The sequence below is a fragment of the Phycodurus eques genome, chromosome 16 (assembly GCF_024500275.1).
Source record: "Phycodurus eques isolate BA_2022a chromosome 16, UOR_Pequ_1.1, whole genome shotgun sequence".
In the NCBI taxonomy this organism is placed as follows: Eukaryota; Metazoa; Chordata; class Actinopteri; order Syngnathiformes; family Syngnathidae; genus Phycodurus; species Phycodurus eques.
The window spans coordinates 8,832,567-8,858,090 of NC_084540.1; the positions used below are offsets into that span (position 1 = coordinate 8,832,567).

General features: G+C 43.2%; 1 protein-coding gene across 1 annotated transcript; it reads right to left on the reverse strand.

Annotated features, from left to right (window-relative positions):
- Positions 1 to 474: 474 nt before the first annotated feature.
- Positions 475 to 1,778, reverse strand: foxd7 (forkhead box D7). The gene has a single exon (XM_061700796.1). The coding sequence runs from the start codon at positions 1,548 to 1,550 to the stop codon at positions 609 to 611; it is 942 nt and encodes a 313-aa protein (XP_061556780.1). The 5' UTR covers positions 1,551 to 1,778; the 3' UTR covers positions 475 to 608.
- Between the last annotated feature and the right edge of the window lie 23,746 nt (positions 1,779 to 25,524).

Consider the following 25,524-nt stretch of genomic DNA (forward strand, 5'->3'; position numbering starts at 1 on the left):
CTTCTGTTTGATACTTTTTTGTGCTCTGCTGTAAGTCTTGAATTTCATCAATGAATAGGTTTAGAAGCATCTCCTTTTTTGAATGTGTTAGTGTGTGCGCGATATGTAGAACTCATAGAGCTTATACCGTATCCACAGCTTCATTTTAATACAATTTTAGCAAAGGAGCATCCCTATTTAATGGTCTAAATGTTAATATCAGATCACAATTTAGAACGTGCATGCGTCGATTACTCTATTTCAAGATTTTAACCTTTGTGAGAAAAAAATATTGCAATCCCGAGGCCTGATTAATTAATTTTGTCCCTTTTGTCAATTTGTCATAGTTACCAATCCGTTTACTCAAAATAATACGTACAAAATGTAATTTAACATCCGTAACAAAAAAAAAAAATACAAATGAATTCACTGTTTAGATATTCATTTTTATTTATCTCCAGGAAAACCTGTCAGTTAAACATCCGATTTGTCCCAATAAAAAAAAAAGAAGAAGAAGAAAGGGTATAGATGTTCAAGTATAAAAAAATAAAACAACATTTTTACGGATTGCCAAAATTGTCTTTGTTACCTGAGAAAATTCAAAGTCCTGCGCATGCACCCAACATAGTTTATTCATTGTCATCACCGCCGTGTTTAGCTGCCAGCTCACAAGTTCCACGCCGAGTGTGTAACTTGTGATACTCCTGCTGCAAGGTGACCTGCAGGTGAGGTGAGGACACCGCCGGGTGGAAAAGCGCCGGGGACGTGAAAGCTGTTCCGGGAGCCATAGGGGCGGAGTAGGCGGCGCAGTGAGCCGCCGAGAAGGCTTCGATGGCCGGCTGCGACTGGAGGAAGGCTTTGGCTGTGATGGCGCTCCGGGAGAAGAAGCTGGAAAGAGCCGGCAGGATGCTGCTGACAGGTGGGATGGGTGCGTGATGATGATGCTGATGATGATGCTGATGTTGATGCATATAGGGGTAAATATCCAGAGTGGGTAGCTGGAGTGCGGGTGCCCCCAACCCGAAGTGTCCATGCGGGAATGCGTGCAGTGCACCGGGCTCCGCGTGATGGTGCTCCTTGTATCGGAAATGTTGCCGCTTGAAGCGCTTCCTCCTGCGCAAAAAACTGCCGTTCTCAAACATGTCAGAGGAGTTGGGATCGAGGGTCCAGTAGTTGCCCTTCCCGGGGTTCCCAGGCTCTCTGGGCATCTTTATAAAGCAATCGTTGAGAGACAGGTTGTGCCTGATTGAGTTCTGCCAAGCGGGGAACTTCTCGCGGTAGTAGACGAAGCGGTGGCTGATAAAATCGCAGATCTCGCTGAGAGTGAGGCGCTTTTTCGGACTCTGCAAGATGGCCATGGTGATGAGGGCGATGTACGAATAGGGAGGCTTCACCGACGCGGGACCTTTCTCTTGCGGAGGGCTGCACGAGTCCGAGTCCCGCTCCTCCCCGTGAGGTGTCAGCGCATCCACGGTGCGCTCCGGCTCCAGCTGCTCCCCTCCGTTCTCTCTCAGCCCTTCTCCCACCACGTCGATAACAAGATCCTCCATAATCTCCGAGCCCAATGTCATAGTAGATGTCCACCTGCAAACAGATGGCAACAAAAGGGACGTCCGCTTTTTACGCACGACCCATCTCCATTCACAAAAAGGGAGAGCGCACAAAGGAGAGCACAACCAGCAGCATCTCCTTGATCTTCAGAAGATCCATAAACTCCCGAACCCCCAATTATTACTAAAGTTTCGCTTTTAAAATGGGGGAATACAAGTGCGTAAAAGTGCGTGCGCCCTCCGAAGGTGTCCGGCATCATCTGTAATCCGCTGGCTGTCCGTCGTGTAGTTCGGTTGGTGATGATGTCACGCTTCGGCCCGAGGAAGAGGCTCCTGACCAATGAAAACGACGGAAAGGTAAAACAAGGATGCCTAGACCAGTTAAAAACAAGCACTCTCATCATTTGGCCGTCGCTGCCAAGTGGATGTTTGCGTCATTCCATTCAGAAAGAAAAAAAAAGACCAACGCAAGGAAAAAAAAGATGGATTTTTTTTTTTTTTATCCCATTGTGGCATCAAAAACACATTTTGTTTTCGTGCACCAAATTCTTTTTTCCCCTCTGTAAATGATGCTTGCCATAAACCGACTTGGGACAACTCGGCTCCTACACTGGCGTACTTAAATGCAAACCTAATTTAGATTGAAATACAAAAAAATACAAATTGTTATATTACAATTATGCATTGCGTGAACTATCTGCAGTTTAAAGCTGTAAACGCCCTCAAAGTTATGTGCAGGACGCACCACAATTGGCCATTTTCAGACGTTAAAAATTACACGGAAATGACTATTTTATAAGTTTAATTGTAATTTATTTAGTTGAATTTCAAAAGCTAGAAGCGTTTTATTAAAAGAAAAAAAAAAAAAAAATATATATATATATATATATATATATATATATATATATATATATATATATATATATATACTATTTAAGAATCCATGTTTGGAGTGAAGAAGAAATGATATTTTACCTCCACTGTGGGGAAAGTGAGATTTGAGGTTTTGGGGCCAAAGTGTGCATTATCTTATCGGGTTTAACAGCGGGCTACTGGAGTGATGGAGTTGAGCGAAAAGTGGAAGATTTTCACCAGCTCCGACATAAACGAGCACCGGAGAGAGGGGGAGACTTTTTTTTTTTTTTTTTTTTTAGGTATTGTTAGGAGGCCTCTGGTTGTTTGGCTTTAATGACGGAAGCCTTTGTTAGGGATTCTCACGTTTCCTGCCTCTAATCGTATTGATACCTCGGGGCAGAAAAGGGACCGGGTCCGGGCTGGGTGGGCTCTTCGAGACCAGTAAAGCTGTAGATGATTTCCAAAATTCATCACGCATGTCTGCAGATTGGAAACAGGCCTTCGTGAGTACTTTTTAGTGCTTTCAATAAGTACAAAGCAGCCCCCCGCCCAAAAAAAAATAAAACGTAAAAAAAATTGGTGCGCATCCCTCATAATGTGACACAAAAATGGGGAAGGCAATTTACTAGTCCTCTTTTGTTTCTGATCATTTTCAATTTCTGTCTCATGAAATTACTATTTTTAAATCATACTTTCAACATCTGTCGCGTTTTTTTTTTTTTTTTTTTGCCGTCAAACGTGTATTGGCGCAACATTATTTGGCCACGGAGATCGCACTGGAGCAAAACGAGCCTCCACCGTGGGGACCATGAAGCAATAACAAGATGGATGCTTTATGGGCCACTTCAGCTGAAATGCTTTCTTACTTAGTGAAAACATGAGACCGTCCACATGATTTGGTCGATAAATAAAAGAGCGCGTTTATCATCCTCAGACGTTGAATTGGCTTCAAAGAGCTGCGTGAGATTGTTTTCACACACCGTCCCACTCTCAGCAGACATTTGAAGCTCTGCAGCTCACTGGATAATACTGAATAATAGACTGGATGATATGCAAATACCACTAAGTATGAAAAATTTGTGTCCATAAAAACATAGAAAAGTCCGTAGAAGTAATACTCTGTGTAATGTTTTTTTTTTTTCTATTTCCAATTATTAACTCATTTTCACAGCGATACAAATATTATAATAATGATCTTTACTTCTAATCTAATTGGGCAGTAATAGAACAGATAGTCCTGCGTGACTTTTTGTCAACCTGTTGACTCCTGCGCATATTGGGGAGCTAATGTAGTGACACCTTGTGGCGGAAATGGGAGTCGTCTCTTGTGAAGGCCACCAAACTTCAGGTAACCTTACGTAAGAACTTGTAAATCTAAATAAGAAACCTAAAATGACCTACAATTATGAAAGTATCAATTCAAGTGTAGTCAGGTTTTATTATTACTAAGTAGAAGAGCAAACTGTTGTAGTTTCACCGAATTGATCATCAATACTATTGATGATCATGCTGATGATGAAAATGTTGAGGATGAGGATGAGGATGATGATGACGATACTTGCTGTCTTGCATCAATGAGAACATCAGCCATTCATGAAACACGACTGGAGAAAGTGAATATTTACTTAATGGCTCTGGAAACATATAAATGCATTTAAAACTCTCGAACACCTTTAAGTTGTGCAAATTTACTGTTGCCTCATTTGCTAGAATATACTGTATTGCCTCCTTTACTAAAACCAATTAATCCTACTGTGAGCTCATCAGGTGTGCCGGGGGAAATGATCCATTTTGACTTAACTAGGCTGAAAAATTATTTATTTATTTCAAATAATATATATCTTTTCAACTATCTATGCCAGCAAAATATAGTGGGAGACAGAACAAATGTTTTTTCCGCTAAATGGGAGAAGGTACAGTGCTTAATTGACCTGTTTTATCCACTGTTTGGGACATTTTTGTTTGGTGGTGTGCCATATTTTTTTTCAATTTTTTTTTGCCTGGGCTCAACAAAGTTGGGAAACAACGACATAATAATTTATAACGTACTATAGAAAGTCACTTTCGGTTTTGGTTCATCAGGAATCGCCACAGCGAATCCCTCGCTTGGTTTGTTGAGAAACGTTGTTACGCCAGATGCCCTGTCTGGCGCAACCCATCAATTTTGATCCTGGCTTGGGACACGTAGTGGCTGGATTTTGGGGCACTGACTGGGAATCGAACCACCAACCTATGTGAAACAAAGCAGCATTCCACGACACCACTTCTGCACAATTGAATGTGATTTACTACACTATACTTTCTATACTATATACTACTATACCACTACATTGCACTACGAGTATATTATTCTATAATATAGTCAAATGTACTGTAATATAATTTACTACTTACTGCATAAGCAATGCCTGTCTGATATTTTATAATTAAATCTAAGGAACTATACTCGACTATATTATCATATATCATTTTATAGCTATACTTCACAGTCTGGTCTTGTACTAACCTATACAATACCATAATCACATGTATTCACTGTACCTGCACTGCCCTACACCATATTTCAGTACGCTACAGACAACACTATTCTGTACTAAACTACAGTGCACAATAGTGTATTGTACGCTTTGTAACATATGTTTTTTTTTTTTTATTAATTTTGTTTTTAAATTGTGGCCTTTTTATGTAGCTAACACTGGGGAACAATTTGAAGAAAACAAATTATGTTGCGTTAGAATTGTATGCTGTTTAAAACTAACATTGGCATGCTGATTCCAAAATTGCAGTTTTTTTTTTTAGCACCTTTTTCCTCCACAGCTTACCCCCCAGATAAGCAAAATTCCACTGATTAGCTGGAGTAATACTTGCCAGCTGATTACGATTGGACTCATCTACAGCTACGTGGCAACGTGTTTGTGCAGTCACAATTGAGACAGTAAGGTGAGAGGTGCGTGCAGCTCCCAATATCATCACTATCAATATCTGGAAACAGAAAGCTGACATAGTAGCAATTAAGAGGATTTGTGCTGGCCTTTCTCTTAACCTTGTAACCATGGTCGTACCGTTATAAGTTCTATTTCATTTTATGCTGTTTTTTTTTTTTTAAAGCTTGTAACTATTCCATCTTAGTGTTTTATTTACATAGGTAAATATTTCCTTTGTTCCACTTTATTCTCACTTTGTTCAAAAACTTGAAGTGATACAGAAAAACTGAGAGCAGTTTTGGATTCCGCACCCAAAAATGTGTTAAAAACAGCTGTCAGATGTAACTCAACAAAAATTGTTCCCGTGTGCTGGCAAAATCAGTGCAGTGCAGTTCTGCACCACTTCAGTGACCACCCTAATGGTGGAATGGCTTAGGTGGTAGAGTGGTCATTTGACGACTCGTCTCTCACCCCAAAGCTTGTGGGGTCGAGCCGCTATGACCATGTCCAAGTGTCCTTGAGCAAGATATTGCACCCCCAGTTGCTCCTGATGCTGCGTCATCAGTAGGTGAATGAGGAAACAGTATTAAAGTGCTTTGATTTCTTTGAAGGTAGAAAAGTGAAAGCCTATTTAAATGATAATTATTATATTTGTTAAGAAATATGTTTTTCGATTGGAAACTGTTTTTATTATTTTTGGAGATTATGTGCATCTCGGGTAGCTGGTGAATCATTGATCATCTGTGGATATTCAATAGAGGGAGCTCTAACACAAAAAAAAAATATATATATATAATTTTTTTTATTCAGGCAGTGAGCCGCACGTTCAAATGATTTTACCAAACAGCTTCTAAACCTCCTTATTTGTTGTGTATACATTTGTGAATTTGTAAAGCCACGATCAAGTGAAAATGTCCAGTATATTTCTCACTTCAATTCTTCATTTTGCATACTTCAGGAGATTAGACTCAGTGCGCTCGTTAGATGATGATACATTGAAGAAGACCTTAGTTATGTCATTTCATCGATGTAAACACAAAGCCAATGAATAATAAAATATTGAATTTTAGACCTCTTATAGCAATACGCACACACACACACACACACACACACACACATACACACACACACACACACACACACACGCACACACATGCATGACACGTGGGGGTCACTACTAAAACATTCCACTTCCTGTTTTCTGGTTACTGCATCCCCAGATGATGAATTTCCTCCTGGCATCACCTATGACTGGCACTGCGTGCTACAGCATGTCATACAAACAGCAACAAAGGAACAATTCATAAAAAGTAATCCAGTGTCAAGAGTTAAGTTTATTGATGTATCCCTTGGGAAATTGAATAAGTTGCAGGTTTCTGTGATGTGGTGGCTGTGTTTGGTCAAAAGCTCGTGAATAAACACATTGTGGAAAAAATCAGCAGGCGTTCCAAATTTTTAATGTGAGAGATTTCTGAGGCCAGTGGGAAAGAGACCTTGGATACCCCTAAAACATATTAAGAAAAACTGCCTAACTTCACAATTTTTGAGTAGGATTTCATTTCTTTATGAATATGCTTGCTTTGAACAATGCAAAAAAAATAGTTACACATACTATTTTTTTCAAGGTGTAACACTTGCCCAAGCTGTTGGTGCAACATACAATGAACACAGTAAATCATTCCCTGACATCTGAGGCAAGTGTTATGGTCACATGCTTTGACCCCCACCCCTGTCCCCTTGTGAGTGGAGAAGACCCACAGAACCAACTGGTCCCCGAACAACACTGGGGTCACGACCCCTTGGATCTCTGTTGTGTATTTAGGGGTCAGACAGCGACTCTCAAAGCCAGGTTTTCTCTCAACACTCATGATCCATCGCCACAACACGACAAAAAAGAAATACGCTGTGTGTGTTTACACGAGGGAGTCAAGCAAGAATCGTTTGTTTTGCTTAAGAATCTAGGCACACGGTTTTAATGCAGGCTTGCAGCACGATTGGCTAGTGATTAGCACATTTGCTTCACAATCAAGAGGTCCTGGTTTCAAATTTGGCCTTCCCATGTGGACTTCCGTCCGTGTTCTCCCTGTGCTTGTGGGGGTTTTCTTTTGGTACTCTAGCTGCCTCCCACATTCCAAAGACATGTACGGTAGGTTTAGTAAGACTCAAAATTGTCCATAGGTGAGAATGTGAGTGTTTGTCTATGGTACAGTATGTGCTCTGCAATTGTATGGTGACCAGTTCTGGGTGTGCCCTGCCTTTCATCCAAAGTCAACTATAGGATTAGCTCCAGCACACCCGAAAGCCTAATGAGAACAAGCCCTATAAAAAAAATGGATGATGGAAGATTTTAATGTTGTTGTTTTTCTGAGTAAAGCAAGCCATAGCTCAGCTATGTGCAAAAACATCAATGTTGGTGCATTCACTTCAAGTATTATGACCTGTATTTGATAATTTTTCATAACTGATTGTTATTGAGCAGGATTATGAAACAACTACCAAACAAAAAAACTTATGTACAGTAGTGAGGCCAAAGAAGACCTCAATTAGGAGCAAACCCAGGATTTTTGTTCTCCCTTTTGTTACTAGTGCAATTCATTTTCCCACTTTAATTTGTGAATAAACATGCCTGATCTTTAATACAAGTCATGCAAATGTGGATTGTTCAGAATCAGAATCATCTTTATTTGTCAAGTATGTCCAAAAACACACAAGGAATTTGTAGTTGGAGCCGCTCTAGTACAACAGACAGTCAATTGACAGAACACTTTGGAGACATAAAGACATTGACAAAAAAACAGTCACTGAGCAGTAAAGGGTTGCTAGTTATCTGGTAATGCCGGTACATTTTTTATTTTATTTTATTCAGCCTTTGTTGAGTTTAAAGTTTGTCTTAGGCTTCTCACTGCAAATATAACATGACTTACTCTAAATTATTTACACACAACAACAAGCTCCTTCAAATCTAGCAAAAGCAAAGTAAGGTGTTCACTAACTTCTTCTTCTTCTTCTTTTCCTTTCGGCCTTGTCCCGTTAGGGGTCGCCATAGCGCGTCATCCTTTTCCATGTAAGCCTATCTCCTGCATCCTCCTCTCGAATACCAACTGCCATCATGTCTTCCCTCACGACATCCATCAACCTTCTCTTTGGTCTTCCTCGAGCTCTCTTGCCTGGCAGCTCCATCCTCATCATCCTTCTTCCAATATACTCACTATTTCTCCTCTGGACGTGTCCAAACCATTGAAGTCAGCGCTCTCTAACTTTGTCTCCAAAACATCGAACCTTGGCTGTCCCTCTGATGAGCTCATTTCTAATTTTATCCAACCTGGTCACTCCGAGAGCGAACCTCAACATCTTCATTTCCGCCACCTCCAGCTCTGCTTCCTGTTGTCTCTTCAGTGCCACTGTCTCTAATCCATACATCATGGCTGGCCTCACTACTGTTTTATAAACTTTGCCCTTCATCCTAGCAGAGACCCTTCTGTCACATAACACACCTGACACCTTCCTCCACCCGTTCCAACCTGCTTTGACCCGTTTCTTCACTTCCTGACCACACTCACCATTGCTCTGGACGGTTGACCCCAAGTATTTAAAGTCCTCCACCCTTGCTATCGCTTCTCCCTGTAGCCTCATTCTTCCCCCACTAGCCCTCTCATTCATGCACATATATTCTGTTTTACTTCGGCTAATCTTCATTCCTCTTCTTTCCAGTACATGCCTCCATCTTTCTAACTGTTCCTCCAGCTGCTCCCTGCTTTCACTGCAGATCACAATGTCATCTGCAAACATCATGGTCCACGGGGATTCCAGTCTAACCTCATCTGTCAGCCTATCCATCACCACTGCAAAAAGGAAGGGGCTCAGGGCTGATCCCTGATGCAGTCCCACGTCCACCTTAAATTCTTCTGTCACACCTACAGCACACCTCACCGCTGTCCTGGTGCCCTCGTACATGTCCTGTATTATTCTAACATACTTCTCTGCCACTCCAGACGTCCGCATGCAGTGCCACAGTTCCTCTCTGGGTACTCTGTCATAGGCTTTCTCTAGATCTACAAAGACACAATGTAGCTCCTTCTGACCTTCTCTGTACTTTTCCATCAACATCCTCAAGGCAAATAATGCATCTGTGGTACTCTTTCTAGGCATGAAACCATACTGTTGCTCGCAAATACTCACTTCTGTCCTGAGTCTAGCCTCCACTACTCTTTCCCATAACTTCATTGTGTGGCTCATCAACTTTATTCCTCTATAGTTGCCACAGCTCTGCACATCACCTTTGTTCTTAAAAATGGGCACCAGTACACTTTTCCTCCATTCCTCAGGCATCTTCTCACGCACTAGAATTCTATTGAACAAGCTGGTCAAAAACTTCACAGCCACACCTCCTAGATGCTTCCATACCTCCACAGGAATGTCATCAGGACCAACTGCCTTTCCATTTTTCATCCTCTTTAATGCCTTTCTAACTTCCCCCTTACTAATCATTGCCACTTCCTGGTCCACCGCACTTACCTCTTCTACTCTCCCTTCTCTATCATTTTCCTCATTCATCAACTCCTCGAAGTATTCTTTCCATCTAGCAAGCACACTGCTGGCACCAGTCAACGTATTTCCATCTCTATCCTTAATCACCCTAAACTGCTGCACATCCTTCCCATCTCTATCCCTCTGTCTGGCCAGCCTGTATAGATCCTTTTCTCCTTCTTTAGTGTCCAACCTGCCATACATGTCATCATATGCCTCTTGTTTTGCCTTTGCCACCTCTACCTTTGCCCTGTGTCGCATCTCAATGTATTCCTTTCGCCTCTCCTCGGTCCTCTCAGTGTCCCACTTCTTCTTAGCTAACCTTTTTCCTTGTATGATTTCCTGTACTGTGAGGTTCCACCACCAAGTCTCCTTCTCTCCTTTCCTGCCAGAAGATACACCAAGTACTCTACTGACTGCTTCTCTGATCACCTTGGCTGCAGTGGTCCAGTCTTCTGGAAGCTCCTGCCGTCCACCGAGAGCCTGTATCACCTCTTCCCGAAAAGCTGCACAACACTCGTCCTGTCTCAGCTTCCACCACATGGTTCTCTTCTCTGGCTTTGTCTTCCTAATTGTCCTCCCCACCACCAGAGTCATCTTACACACCACCATCCTATGCTGTCTAGCCACACTCTCCCCTACCACTACCTTACAGTTGGTAACCTCCTTCAGATTACATCGTCTGCACAAGATGTAATCCACCTGTGTGCTTCTACCTCCGCTCTTGTAGGTCACCCTATGTTCGTGCCTCTTCTGAAAAAAAGTGTTCACTACAGCCATTTGCATCCTTGTTGCAAAGTCTACCACCATCTGTCCCTCCAAGTTCCTTTCCTGGATGCCGTACCTACCCATCACTTCTTCATCACCCCTATTACCTTCACCAACATGTCCATTACAATCTGCACCAATTACGACTCTCTCTCTGTCTGGGATGCTCAGAACTACATCATCTAGCTCCTTCCAGAATTTCTCTTTCACCTCTAGGTCACATCCTACCTGTGGGGCATAGCCACTAATCAAATTACACATAACACCCTCAATTTCAAATTTCAGCCTCATCACTCGATCTGATACTCTTTTCACCTCCAAGACATTCTTAGCCAACTCTTCTTTCAAAATAACCCCGACTCCATTTCTCTTCCCATCTACACCATGGTAAAATAATTTAAACCCTGCCCCTAAACTTCTAGCCTTACTGCCTTTCCACCTGGTCTCCTGGACACACAATATATCAACCTTTCTCCTAATCATCATGTCAACCAACTCCCGAGATTTTCCTGTCATAGTCCCAACATTCAAAGTCCCCACATTCAGTTCTAGGCTCTGTGTTTTCCTCTTCTCTTTCTGCCGAAGAACCCGCTTTCCACCTCTTCTTCTTTGACTTCGACCCACAGTAGCTGAATTTCCAACGGCGCCCCGCAGGTTGACGGCGCCGGTGGCGGACGTTGTTAACCCGGGCCACGACCGATCCGGTATGGAATTCTTTGGATGAACGCTCATATTTGTTTGGCAAGGTTTTAAGCCGGAACGCCCTTCCTGACGCAACCCTCTGCATTTATCCGGGCTTGGGACCGGCCTACAGTTTGCACTGACTTGTGCCACCCATAGGGCTGGCATTGGCCTGTTCACTAACAATATAGTAAAATAATAAAACCGACTGCACCTCAATTTGCCACAGAAAACTCTTACTTAAGCATTGCACGTGCTTTTGTTGGGGCTCCCCATCTCTCACACACACACACACGCACATGCACGCGCACACACACACATATTGGTGGTACCAGGCCAACTGATATTTGTAACACATTCAGCTGTGACGTTGAACACATTCCACGGGTGACTCCCTCTGGACAAGGGCAAAGCTGACATCGACATTCCTCCACACACAAACATGCCATCACAAACCCACCTGGTCCTTTTTTCAACTCTGTGTGGTCCCCGTTGTCCATAAGGCAGCTGCCATCCTCAAAGATTATTCACAGCGATAATTAAAACCAATAAAACCTGTGGATGGGAACTGGATAGCTTTAATTAGATTGTGGAAATAAATGTGCCTTAAAAAGTACCACACTGGTTTTTGTCAGTTATGTCTAGAACTCCCCTCCTGGAAGCCGTTATCTTATCGTGGTGGAGGGGTTTGTGTGTCCCAATGATCCTAGGCTTTATGCCCCTGTCAGGGTCGGTCACCAATGACAAACAGGTCCAAGGTGAGGGACCAGACAAAGCACAGCTCAAAGACTCCTTATGATGACGACAAACTATGGACTCAGTTTTCCCTTGCCCGGACGGGGGACACCGGGGCCCCCCCTCTGGAGCCAGGCCTTGGGGTGGGGCTCGAAGACGAGTGCCTGGTGGCCAGGCCTGCACCCATGTGGCCCAGCTGGGCACAGCCTGAAAGGGTAACATGGGTCCCCCTTCCCGTGGGCTCACCACCTGTGGGAGGGGCGATAGGGGTCGGGTGCAGTGCGAGCTGGGCGGTGGCTGAAGGCAGGGACTTTGGCGATCCGATCCCCGGCTACAGAAGCTGGCTCGAGGGACGTGGAATGTCAGCTCTTTGGCAGGGAAGGAGCCCGAGCTGATGTGTGAGGTCAAGACGTTCTGACGAGATATAGTTGGACTCGCCTCCACACACAGCTTGGGCTCTGGTACCAGTCCTCTTGAGAGGGGCTGGACTCTCTTCCACTCTGGAGTTGTCCACGGTGAGAGGTGCCGAGCAGGTGTGGGTATACTTATTGCCCCCTGACTCGACGCCTGTACGTTGGGGTTCACCCCGGTGGATGAGAGGGCAGCCTCCCTCCACCTTTGGGTGGGGGGACGGGTCCTGACTGTTGTTTGTGCCTATGCATCAAACAGCAGTTCAAAGTACCCACCCTTTTTGGAGTCCTTGGAGGGGGTACTGGAGAGCGCTCCTGCTGGGGACTCCATCGTTCTCCTGGGGGACTTCAATGCTCACGAGGGCAATGACAGTGAGACCTGGAAGGGCGTGATTGGGAGGAATGCCCCCCCCCCCCCCCCCCCCCCTGATCAGAACCAGAATCAGGTGTTCTGTTATTGGACTTCTGTGCTCATCACGGATTGTCCATAACGAACACCATGTTCAAGCATAAGGGTGTCCACATGTGTATTTGGCACCAGGACACCCTAGGTTGCAGTTCGATGATCAACTTTGTGGTTGTGTCATCGGACTTGCGTCCGCATGTCTTGGACACTCGGGTGAAGAGAGGGGCGGAGCTGTCAACGGATCACCAGCTGGTGGTGAGTTGGCTTTGATGGTGGGGAAAGATGCCTGTCCGACGTGGCAGGCCCAAACGTATTTTAAGGGTCTGCTGGGAACGTCTGGCAGAATCCCCTGTCAGAAGGAGTTTCCACTCCCACCTGCGACAGAACCTTACTCATGTTCTGGGGGAGACGGGCGACATCGAGTCCGAGTGGACCGTGTTCCGTGCCTCCATTGCTGAGGCGGCTGACCAGAGCTGCGGCAATCCCCAAACCCGTAGGTGGACACCAACGGTGAGGGATGCCGTCAAGCTGAAGAAGGAGTCCTATCGGGCCTTTTTGGCCTGTTGGACTCCTGAGGCAGTTGATGGGTACCGGCTGGCCAAGCGGAACGCAGCTTTGGTGGTCGCTGAGGCAAAAACCCGGGTATGGGAGGAGTTCTGTGAGGCCATGGTGAAAGGCTTCCGGAGGGCTTCGAGGAAATTCTGGTCCACCATGCGAGGTCTCAGAAGGGGGAAGCAGTGCACCATCAACACCGTTGATGGTGCACTGGGGATGGGGCTCTGCTGACCTCGACTCGGGACGTTGTGAGTCGGTGGGGAGAAAATTTCGAAGACCTCCTCAATTCCACCGACACGCCTTCCCATGAGGAAGCAGAGCAGAGTCTGGGTGCATGGGAGTTTGCCCAACCTGTCTACGTGTGTTTTGTGGACTCGGAGAAGGCATTCGACCATGTCCCTCGGGGAGTCCTGTGCTTCGGGAGTATGGGGTACCAAACCCCCTGATAAGGGCTGTTTGGTCCCTCTACAACCGGATTCAGAGTTTGGTCCACATATCCAGCAGTAAATCGGACTCGTTCCCGGTGAGAGTTTGAGTCCGCCAAGGCTGCCCTTTGTCACAGATTCTGTTCATAACTTTTATGGACAGAATTTCAAGGCACAGCCAAGGCGTAGAGGGGGTCCGGTTTGGTGGCCTCAGTATTGCATCTCTGCTTTTTGCAGATGCTGTGGTTCTGTTGGCTTCATCAAGCCGTGATCTCGAACTCTCACTGGAGCAGTTAGCAGCCGAGTGTGAAGCGACTGGGATGAGAATCAGCACCTCCAAATCTGAGACCATGGTCCTCAGTCAGAAAAGGGTGGCGTGCCCTCTCCGGGTCGGGGATGAGATCCTGCCCTAAGTGGAGGAGTTCAAATATCTTGGGGTCTTGTTCACAAGTGAGGGAAGAATGGAGCGGGAGATCGACAGGCGGATCGGTGCAGCGTCTGCAGTGATGCGGACTTTGTATCGGTCCGTTGTGGTAAAGAAGGAGCTAAGCCGAAAGGGGAAGCTCTCAATTTACCGGTCGATCTATGTTCCTACCCTCACCTATGGTCTCTTGCTGTGGGTCGTGACCAAAAGAACAAAATCCCGGATACAAGCGGCCGAAATGAGTTTCCTCCGCAGGGTGTCCGGGCTCTCCGGGAAGAGCTGGATGAAGTGGCTGGGGAGAGGGAAGTCTGGGCGTCCCTGCTCAGGCTACAGCCCCCACGACCCAACCTCGGATAAGCGGTAGAAAATGGATGGATGGATGTCTAGAACTCTTTTTTCGTTGTTAGATTGTGACAGTTTGTCCCTCTGGGCACTGCAGGATGACATTTGGGCCCAGTTTTAATTCTACTCTGTGGTGAATTTATGGCAACCCTAATATACTCTGCCAAAGTCTCTTTTACAGAAGAAGGTGCACATTACATGCATCATGTAATGTAATTCAAACAGACAAGAGCAAACAGTTGTCAAGCTTGGCTTAAATGTGGTAAAATGCATAAAACCAAAGCCACAAATCTTCATTTATATATATATATATATATATATATATATATATATATATATATATATATATATATATATAAACATACACACACACACACACAGTCCCCTCCTAAGGTATTGGAACGGCAAGGTCCAAGGTCAATTCTTTTGTTTTTGTTGTATATTGAAGACATTTGAGTTTCTAATCAAAAAATGAATATGAAACAAAAGTTCAGGAACAGACATTATTATATTAACTTAAAGTGAATAACCGTTAATATTTCGTGGCATAACCCTTACTTGCAATAACTGCATCAAGCCTGCAACCCACTGACTTCTCCAGACTGTTGCATTCTTCATTTGAAATGCTTTTACTGCAGCCTCTTTCAATTCTTGTTTGTTTCTGGGGTTTCTCCATTCAATCTCCTCTTCAGGAGGTAAAATGCATTCTCTATTGGGTTAAGGTCCGGTGATTGACTTGGCTGGTCGAAGACCTTCCACTTTTACCCCCTGATGAAGTCCTTCGTTGTGTTGGCAGTGTATTTTGGGTCATCGTCTTGTCGCATGATGAAGCTTCTCCCGATTAATTTGGATGCATTTTTCTGTAAACTGCCAGGCAAAATATCCAATTGCTAATACTCTTATAATAAGTTTGCATTAACCCGTAGTTTATGCATTTTGTAGGATTTTTTTTTAACTTTCCACCCATATACTCTACACGTATGTACTTTTATAGACTCGTCCTCCACAGAGGCATGAATGTGTTACAAAGCAACCTGCAATTACTTCTACACTAAGTGAAAGGTCAAGACAATATGGAGCTGGTCTCCTCTTTGGAACTCCCACTATTTTGGGAAAACCTTCCACAAAGTTTTGGAAGGTGCTGTAGAACATGTGTCAAAAACGTTTGTATAACACATAAGACTGCTGTTTTGAGTTCATGCCTTTGATGACATCACACAGTTTTGAGGTGTTGAAAAAGCCAAGCATCATTTTAGGGAAAAAATATATATGTATAAAATAAAAAATAAAAAGGTCCAGGTGTGACATTCTGCATGCTGCCATTCTGTTATTCAAACAAACTGATCCATAGCAGCTTCTCCTTCCTCAGGATACACAAACACATGCGTTTGCTCCAGCAGTTGACTGCTCTAAATGCCGGAGTCATGGAAATGATAGGACCTTTAAAACCCGCCAGACATTAACACTATATAGTCTTTTGTGACAGCTCTGCTTGAAGATACTATACCATTTGCACTCAATGTAATCTCAATGAGTAACTGTACCAAAAGGAAAACAGGTTCTAACATGTTGGCACATTGGCTCAGCATTAATACCTCAGGGCAATTTTCAACTGTCATCTGCACATTGAACAAATGTGGTCAGTCAAGGCATCCTTTTGAAAGTAGGCTTTAGAGATATAATGCTTTGCTATTCGCGCATGTGGGAAAACGATGAACTCAGTCATGAAAGTGACCAAAGAAATTCCAGTTATGGGAAGTACGAACAAGGCCACAATGTCAGTGGTTATTGTTATCGATTCAACTCAGCGAGGAGCCAAGAAAAACATCAATGAAAGGAAAGAACTCTTATCTTTGGTGACTTTCCCAGCTGTGAAACCATCTGGTGCACAAACAGATTCCTATTTTTCTTAAAGATCCCCTCAATTAAAATTGAGTTAACCTCGTTAACATGTAAAAACGCAGAGTGCTGCAAGATATAGTACAAGCATCAGTACTGAGCACTTCTGGATTTAGATACAGTACATATCCAGAGAAGCAATATTATACAACTGTAAAGCGCAGGGATGACAGAGGTGTTGCATCATTACAATTGTTTCCTCCTGAGTGGCACATGTGGGTGTTATACTTATAAAGTAATTGAAATTTCAGGCTGACAATCAACCAATGGAAAGCTATTAAGAGCTGCATTATAACACATCCAAGCATTCATGTTCTGTACTGCTTGTCTGCATTTGTGTCGTGGGCAACATCGATGTTGCCTCTGCAACATCGCATGGAAATTGGGGACAATGATCTGGATTGGCAGACCATGGTGGGGGGACCGTAGGGTGTCTTCCAACTACAGGGGGCTCACACTCCTCAGCCTCCCTGGTAAGAACTATTCAGGGGTTCTGGAGAGGAGGGTCCATCAGGAAGTCGAATCTCAGCTTCAGGAGGAGCAGTGTGGTTTTCGTCCTGGCCGTGGAACAGTGGACCAGCTCTACACCCTCAGCAGGGACCTCAAGGGTGCATGGGAGTTTGCCCAACCAGTCTACATGTGTTTTGTGGACTTGGAGAAGGCGTTCGACTACATCTCTCGTGGAGTCCTGTGGGGGATGCTCTGGGAGTGTTGGGTACCAGACTCCCTGATACGGGCTGTTTGGTCCCCTGATGACTGGTGTCAAAGTTTGGTCCACATTGTAAGTCAGATTCAATTCCAGTAAGACTTGAACTCCACCAAGGCTGCCCTTTGTCACCGATTCTGTTCATTATCTTTATGGACAGAATTTCTAGGCGCAGCCGGCATGTTGAGGGGGTCCAGTTGGATGTCATCTGTATCACGTCACTGCTTTTTGCAGATGATGTGGTTCTGATGGCTTCATCAACCCGTGATCTGCAACTCTGGCTGGAACGAGTCGCAGCTGAGTGTGAAGCGGCTGGGTTGAAAATTAGGACCTCCAAATCTGAGGCCATGGTCCTCAGTCGAAAAAGGGTGGCCGCCACCCAACCTCACCTGAGCGGAGGAATATGGATAGATGGATGGATGGATGGGTGTTTCGATGCTGGTCCATCAAAATATTGCTTTACCTGAAACCAGGTTTTTCATTGCAGAAAAAAAGGTTCGGGACTGCTGATTTACAGTATTTGATAACAAACCTAACCTAGCATGCATGATTTGTGCTGCCTGCAAGATAACACAAGCATGATAACCACAGCCATTCTGAAATAAAATTAATATTTGAGGACATCTTGCTGCCTTACATGAGCAGCTCAATGACTCACCACCAGCCTCCAGTACATACCACAACCCCAGGTTAGTAGGACAAGAATTAGGCATAAGCAGGTCAGCACTGTTTTTAAGTGGAACAGAAATACAATAACATTCCATGCACTAATACCGGTAACTGAACGCTACAACCAAAACATTGAGTAAAAGGACAGTGTGTATAGTATATAAAAAAAAGTCTACACACCCCTGTTGAGACGTCAGTTTTTTTATATATAAAAAATGAAACCAAGATAAATCATTTCAAATGTTTTCCATTATAATGTGAGCTTTAACCTAAACAACTGAATTGTTAAAAAAAAATGCACTAAACCACTACTTGCCATAAATTCCTGCAGGTCCTTCAATGTTGCTGTCGACCTCTTGGCAGACTCTGACTAATTTTTTTTCTCATATTTTTTTGAATTTTGGAAGTTCTTCCAGTTCTTGGTAATATCACTGTTGTGCCATATTTTATCCACTTGATGATGTCTGTCTTCTGAACACAGCACATCCAAGTTAAAAGATGGTGTACACACTTGCGCAACCACATTACCTCAGTTGTTTATTTTTGCATTCCCTCTCGCAAATATTTATTTTTGTCCCATCGACTTGTACAGATTAGGTCAGATTAAAGGTGCAAAATGTTTTGAAATGTTTTGTCTTGGTCTAAGTATTTTTGATCACAAATACCTGGCATTTGAACTGGGGTGTGTAGACTTTATATAGTCACTGTATATATGAATTGACCCATGTCTTTTAAGTCACTGGATGCTGGGCTCATTTATGCTTCTAAAGCTTCCATACAGTCTGAGTTTGTTACTACTGTGTTAAACTATTCGCCTCTAATGTGTTAGGATATTTATCACACCAGCCCATTTTATGTGTGCACAATGCGTATAGTATCTCTGCCTGGTGTGGCATTTTAATCCCTTCATGGAAAGGGATTTGGAATGTTATCCAGCACACGTGATAACAGGACAATGAAGACATTGAATGAAGTGATGATCCCCTTGTACCCCCGAGTACCAATGAGTCTTTCCAGTGGTACAGAGGGAAATTCTTGCAGACATTTTTGATGTTAATCTTGTGTGAGTTGAGCCAAGACACAATTGCAAGACTCAGATTATTAAAGTAAGAGTATAATCATCTTTATATCATCAAATCATTTATCATCCTAAATGGTGGAATGTGTTCACATAAACTATAACGTAAAAAGAAAAGTTAGAGATTAACTGAAATATGACCTGGTATATTAATAATTCTCTAAATGTTATATTAGTAATATTTTGAAGACACACACAAGGTCTGGAAGTACAGAGGAAGTTGCCTCAATTTCAAACAATTGGGGTTCGAACGTCATCGTACATGATATCAGCATATCGCGTAAATAATGTGTGGTAGTCGTAATAACAGTGGTAGAGCTCATTTCAGCCGGCATAAAATGAGTAACTGCATGTGATATTTACATTTCCCTTTGGATTTTTTGTGGATTTTCTTCTGAAAGGACAACAATTGTAAAAGAAGAAGAAAAACATGAGAAGAAAAGAAGTAGAACCACCAGAAGTTGTAATAAAGAACGCTAACTCACATTCTATACAGAAAAGATGTAGTGGTATATGTCCATCCATCTAGCCATCCATCCATTTTCTGAGCCGCTTCTCCTCACGAGGGTCGCGGGCGTGGTGGAGCCTATCCCAGCTGTCATCGGGCGGGAGGCGGAGTACACCAAGAACTTGTTCCCAGCCAATCGCAGGGCACATACAAACAAACAACCATCCGCACTCACATTCACACCTACGGGCAATTTAGAGTCTCCAATTATTATTAAAATTTGAGGTCTTTTTTTTTTTTTTAAATGTGTCATTTTTAAACAATTTAGAAAATGAGATAATGTTCACGACGCACCAAAAGTAAATGTTCTTTGCTTTCATCTATTTTATTTTATTAGTGGTCAATCTTCAAATGTTAGCCACAGAACGAAACAGAGTTCGAGCCTTGAAACTTAGATTAGCACCTTTGGCAAATGAAACAAGGTAAGTTTTCTTTGTGCTTATAGAAAGACAGTATTATGTTTCACTGTAATTTAGCGTGACCTCTGAACTGATATTGCATTCATTTATACTGAGTATTCACATAGTTTGATGACTGCAGATGTTGTCTTATGGTACCAAGCTGCAAATAAAGTTGAGCACCTGTCTCTGTGTTCATTGACCTAAGGGAAAGATACACAAATACCCGAATGAACATTTTCAAGTTTTAGCCTCTTGCCCCTTTTAGTGCTTGGCAGAAATAACAATCACAGGATACCGAAATCCCTCACACACTGCACCGGCTACATGGGATCGACTGCTTTTCAACTAAATTCTTTCTTTTGTGGAAACCAAGTGTTTTTAAAAAAAAAAAAAAAAAAATAAATAAATAAAAAAAAAAGCTAGAAAGTTCTTTTTTTCCTCCTTTTGAGCTTGGAATGTAATGAGAGGAGTCATGTGAGAGGAAAGTCAAACTACAAGCTCAAAAAAACCAAATGTATTTGAAGTGTGTGCGGCTATAAATCACCTATGTCAAGCCATTCCATTTCCTCAGACCACACTTCGGCGGCATGTACGTGATGTTTCAATCTCACTGGTCTATAAAAAGTCCATTGCTCTGTCCACCCTCAGTCTGTCATTCAAGTGGCTCAAATTCTACCAGTCAAGTTTGCGTGTTTTTTTGTTTGTGTAGGCGTGCGTGTGCATGTTTGTGATGAAATAATGATTAATAATACGACAAAAGCAACCGGGCACGGTAGTCGACTGGTTAGAGTGTCCGCCTCACACTTCTGAGGACCCGGGTTCAATCCCTGGCCCTACCTGTGTGGAGTTTGCATGTTCCCCCGTGCCTGAGTGGGTTTTCTCCGGGCACTCCGGTTTCCTCCCACATCCCAAAAACATGCATGGTAGGTTAATTGACAACTCTAAATTGCCTGTAGGTGTGCATGTGAGTGCGAATGGTTGTTTGTTTGTATGTGGCAACCAGTTCAGGGTGTACCCCGCCTCCTGCCTGATGATAGCTGGGATAGGCTCCAATCTCTTCCAAGATCAAACTACCGCCGTTAATGTTGATTGACTGTACAAAAAAAATTAATGCATGATTTGTAGCATTCTTAAATGTTATACACATGTAAAAATAGGATAACCACTGTTAATATTGATAAGTGTGAACAAATTCTGTCTTCATTGTCCAATGACAAAGATGTAAAAAGTAGATCACCCCTTTAAAACTAAAAAAAAGTCTTACTTTGATAACTAACTTTTTTTTTTGCATAAAATCCAGGGTATACTTTCCATATATGCTATATTCACGTTATTCTACTCTTAACAGCCCTTGTTAAGGTTAGTGCTCATTTGGAATAAGGGTGCAAGAAGCCAAAGTAAGCAAGAAACACAGCAAGATTAATCTTGCGATGCTCCCGTTATACTATCTTTTGAAGATATAAGTAGAATTTGTGAAAGTGGAGGGATGCGATAAAATGAAAAAGCAGATTATCTTGCCTGGTAATTGCATACTTTTTTCTTCTTCGTTATTGTAGTGGATCTGTGAATGTGGTGTATGCAGAGGACATATGGCCAAACACAAATACAACACTGCGCCCACGTCATCTTAGCCGAACATTCGAGTGTGCGCTGGTGATCAGCAGCTAATACCTGTAATACGGTTAGCTGATGTCAATCTTTGCTAACACTGTAGCTCTGCTTACCTTTCGGTTTTGACATGATAGTCAATCAGTGTAGTCCTGTCGGTGGCAGTAATGTCCGCTGCCTTTCGTAGATCCAATGACATACACCACAGGAGGTGCAGCCGGAGATGGGGACTTGAGTCATTGCAACTTGGACTCTTACTGACTCGAGTCACTGATTAACTTGACTAACAGACACAAAGCTCGACTTGGAAGTTAAAGTCTTGGGACTTGACTTGTGACATGATAACTTGTCAGACTTGATTGTTGCTTATACACATTATTACCAAAGTATTCGCTCACCCATCCAAATAATCATAATCAGTTGTTCCGATCACTTCCATGGCCACAGGTGTATAAAATCAAGCACCTAGGCATGCAGACTGTTCTTTTATAAACATTTGTGAAAGAATGAGTCGCTTTCAGGAGCTCAGTGAATTCCAGTGTGTTACGCCTGTGCAGCAAGTCCAGTCGTGAAATTTCCTCGCTCCTAAATATTCCACAGTTGACTGTCAGCTGTATTATAAGAACGTGGAAACATTCAAGAACGACAGCAACTCAGCCTAAAAGTGGTAGGCCACGTAAACTGACGGAGCGGGGTCAGCTGATGCTGAGGCGCATAGTGCGAAGGTCGCCAACTTTCTGCCGAGTCATTAGCTACAGACCTCCAAACTTCATGTGGCCTTCAGATTAGCTCAAGAAGATTGTGCAGAGCGCTTCGTGGAATGGGTTTCCATGGTCAATCAACTGCATCCAAGCCGTACATCACCAAGTGCAATACAAAGCGTTGGATGCAGTGGTGTAAAGCATGCTGCCACTGGAGTCTAGAGCAGTGAAGTCTCAAACTTAATGGACTATAATAGAATATGTGGTGCACTGAGCATTAAGTGCCGCAGTTGAGAAGGTCTTCTGCCCTGGCGAAGTCATTGCGGCCACATTGTGCTCGACTCACAGACAAGAAACCTTTAAATATCATATTTTGCATAAACAGCAACCTGTAAAAAGGAAAGAATTGTGATATTCTGCAACCAGACAGATGTTGGAGTCTCTCTAAAACAAGTTTGGCTTGGCACTCATATATTCAACGACATAATAATCCTTGAAGTTGTAGGATGAAGTGGTGTTGAATCGGAGAGCATTATCTTGAGAAGTGTTATGCATACATAGTGTTGAGGTTTGATACATTGGCCAATGATACTGTATCATTATTTGAACCCATCGGACATCTCTCTTTATGAAGATTATACACTTCAGGAAGATTGCATTAATAAGGTGACTTGACTTGATTTATCACAAGACTTGACTACATTCGAGATAACATTTGACTTGATTTCACTGGCCCATGTAAGACAAAATGACTTGGAACTTGCTAGAGACTTCAATGTTAAGATTTGAGACTGGCATATGTGTAACCTGATAGCATCTCTGGGTGCAGTATGCTGAGTAAATCCTGCACCAATCAGGGCAATTATTAAACCGCAAATGACAAGGAAGTGAACCCTGTGCCTGAAAGTAATCTATGTGGAGCACTACATGCTGGTTCCTTTCTTTTGACAATGCACCTATCCCTGTGGAAATCAGTTGAAAGCATCAGCTACCTTTGTGCTTGGTGGAGGTTGTAAAAGTAACAAAACTTAATCAAACAGAAAAATAAACAGGTTGCAGCACCAGAAGGTCTACCAGGGAGTCGATTTGAGCGCACACAGATGACTCAATGTGACAGCGGTGTTATTAAACAGGCAGGATGTGAAAATGATTGGACTGAAATGAATCCAGACCTGGAAAAAAAAAAATAAAGAAAGAAAATGAATGAGAATGTGCAAAGATTCTGTCAATCATGTATAATTAGAAACATATTTCCCCGGAGTAGTGTGTACAATATGTGTTAACTGTACTGTATGTGTGTTTTATTGTATGCACAGTACAGTACATCCATTTTTTGGTCTGTTGGCAAGTGAGGCGTGATTAGAGGGTGGTACCGCAGTGTTCCCCTCAGGCCAGCACACCCTGTTATTTTCCCCGCCAGCTCGTGCTCTCAATGGGGAGGGTGGGTCTGTGACCTCCCTCCTACGCGCAACCACGGGAGAGGGAGGCGCCCCTTTTGAACAACCCCATGAGTGTCTACAAAAAAGACGCTGGATTCACGGGCCCCCTCAACCACCAAGCCCAACTTCTCATAATGCCGAACTTGACAAATCTCCCAGGCCTCTATGCGGGATCATTTCTCCGCAGTATGACAAACATCACATGCTCACATCCCTCGTACATCGGAACAAGCTGCAAAAGCTGGTGATGTCTGGAAAACATGGGACATCATCTTCCCACCATTTTACTCTCTATTTCCCTCTGTGTCTTGAACTCTATTGACCTCCCGCAGTAGTCCCAAAAACTGAAAACACAGCAACACAAGCACACACTTGGCTCGGTTAACACAAAATAGTAGTACATGCTGACGATCATTGAGCTTTAAAATAAAGAATTAAACAAAATATAACAAATAAGAGACTGTGACAAATAGCCGCACAATTAACTTTCAGTTGAATGAGGAAAGTAAGCAACTCTGGAGGCAGATGTCTAACACAAAGGTTATGTTTCAAAACAAATGAACTTAGGAGTGATATTGCAGTATGCGAGAACCAGAACCACACAAAAAGTCTGATAACAGCTGTTGGTGACCAATAGGAAATCAATCCATTTTCTATGCGGCTTGTGAGCTGGAGTTTATCCCAGCTGACTTCAGGCGAGAGGCATAGTACACTCTGGACTGGTCCCCAGTCATCACTGGGCACATGTAGACAAACAACCCTTCACCTTCACTTTCGCAACTGTCACGGTCTGTGTTTTGGTTTGGGTTGTGTTTAGTTTTGTTCCATGTTTTCCTGTGTCCCATGTTTGTCGTGTGCTCATTAGGTTGTCGTGTCCACCTGTTCTCGTCTACTTTGCGTCGACCAATCAGCTCTCTCCAGCCACTCGTGTCTTGTCCAGGTGTTCCTCGTTGTCTCGTCTATCTGTTTGTATTTAGTTCCCTGGTTTCTTTCAGTTCTTGTCGGTTCATTGTCGTTGTCACATGTCTTTGCCGTGTCATAGTCGTGAGTTGTCGTTATCATTGCGGTATGTCATTGTCAGGTGTCATTTTCCTTATCTATTCCTCGTCTTACTCACAGGTCATAGTTTGTTTTCAGTTTTAGATATTCAAGTGTTTCTTTGTTACTTTGGTTTGGTATCTGTTGTGGGACTTTGTTCAGTTTTCCCTTTTTGAAGATTAAATATTATTATTTGGAGACTCCCGCACTCCTGCCTTGCCTCCCTGCTTCCCTGCAATTGGGTCCACCATGTTCTTGCCTTGCGTTACTCGCCCTCGCCCTAACCACGTACGTGACAGCAACTACAGTTTCAACAATTTAGAATCTTCAATTAATCCAACATGCTCGGTTTTGGAATGTGCGAGGAAGCCATAATACCAGGAGAAATTCAATTTCGGATTTTTTTTTTTACTCACACACTTGTCTGTGATGCACTTATAGGTGACACTACAATAAGATGGATGGATGGATGGACGGACAGACTGACAAACAGATTGGCAGTCAGATAGAGACAACATAAAACAAAAAAGGAACTGCAGTATATCAACATGGCATATTGGGTTATATGTCTTTCTTAATGAAGTGCCCAGACCATAGGTTTCTGAAAAAATGACACTCAAACAGATTAGTGTGACATATTTTTCAGAAGAAAAATGTTAATGCATCAGATGTGCCACCCTCGAAGGAAACCACAGAGCCAGGTGGCACACTGTCTGTATTAAGACTATGAGAATGGTGGGTGAACATGGAAACAACAGCAACAGTAATATTGGTGTGCTCACATCCATTCTGCAAACACCAGTTCGCTTTAAATAAATAGTGCTAGGGCAGCATGCTGTCATTTCAGCTTTGCTAATTGGTAGTGTTCCTGGAATGGCTGGTGATTTCATCCCACA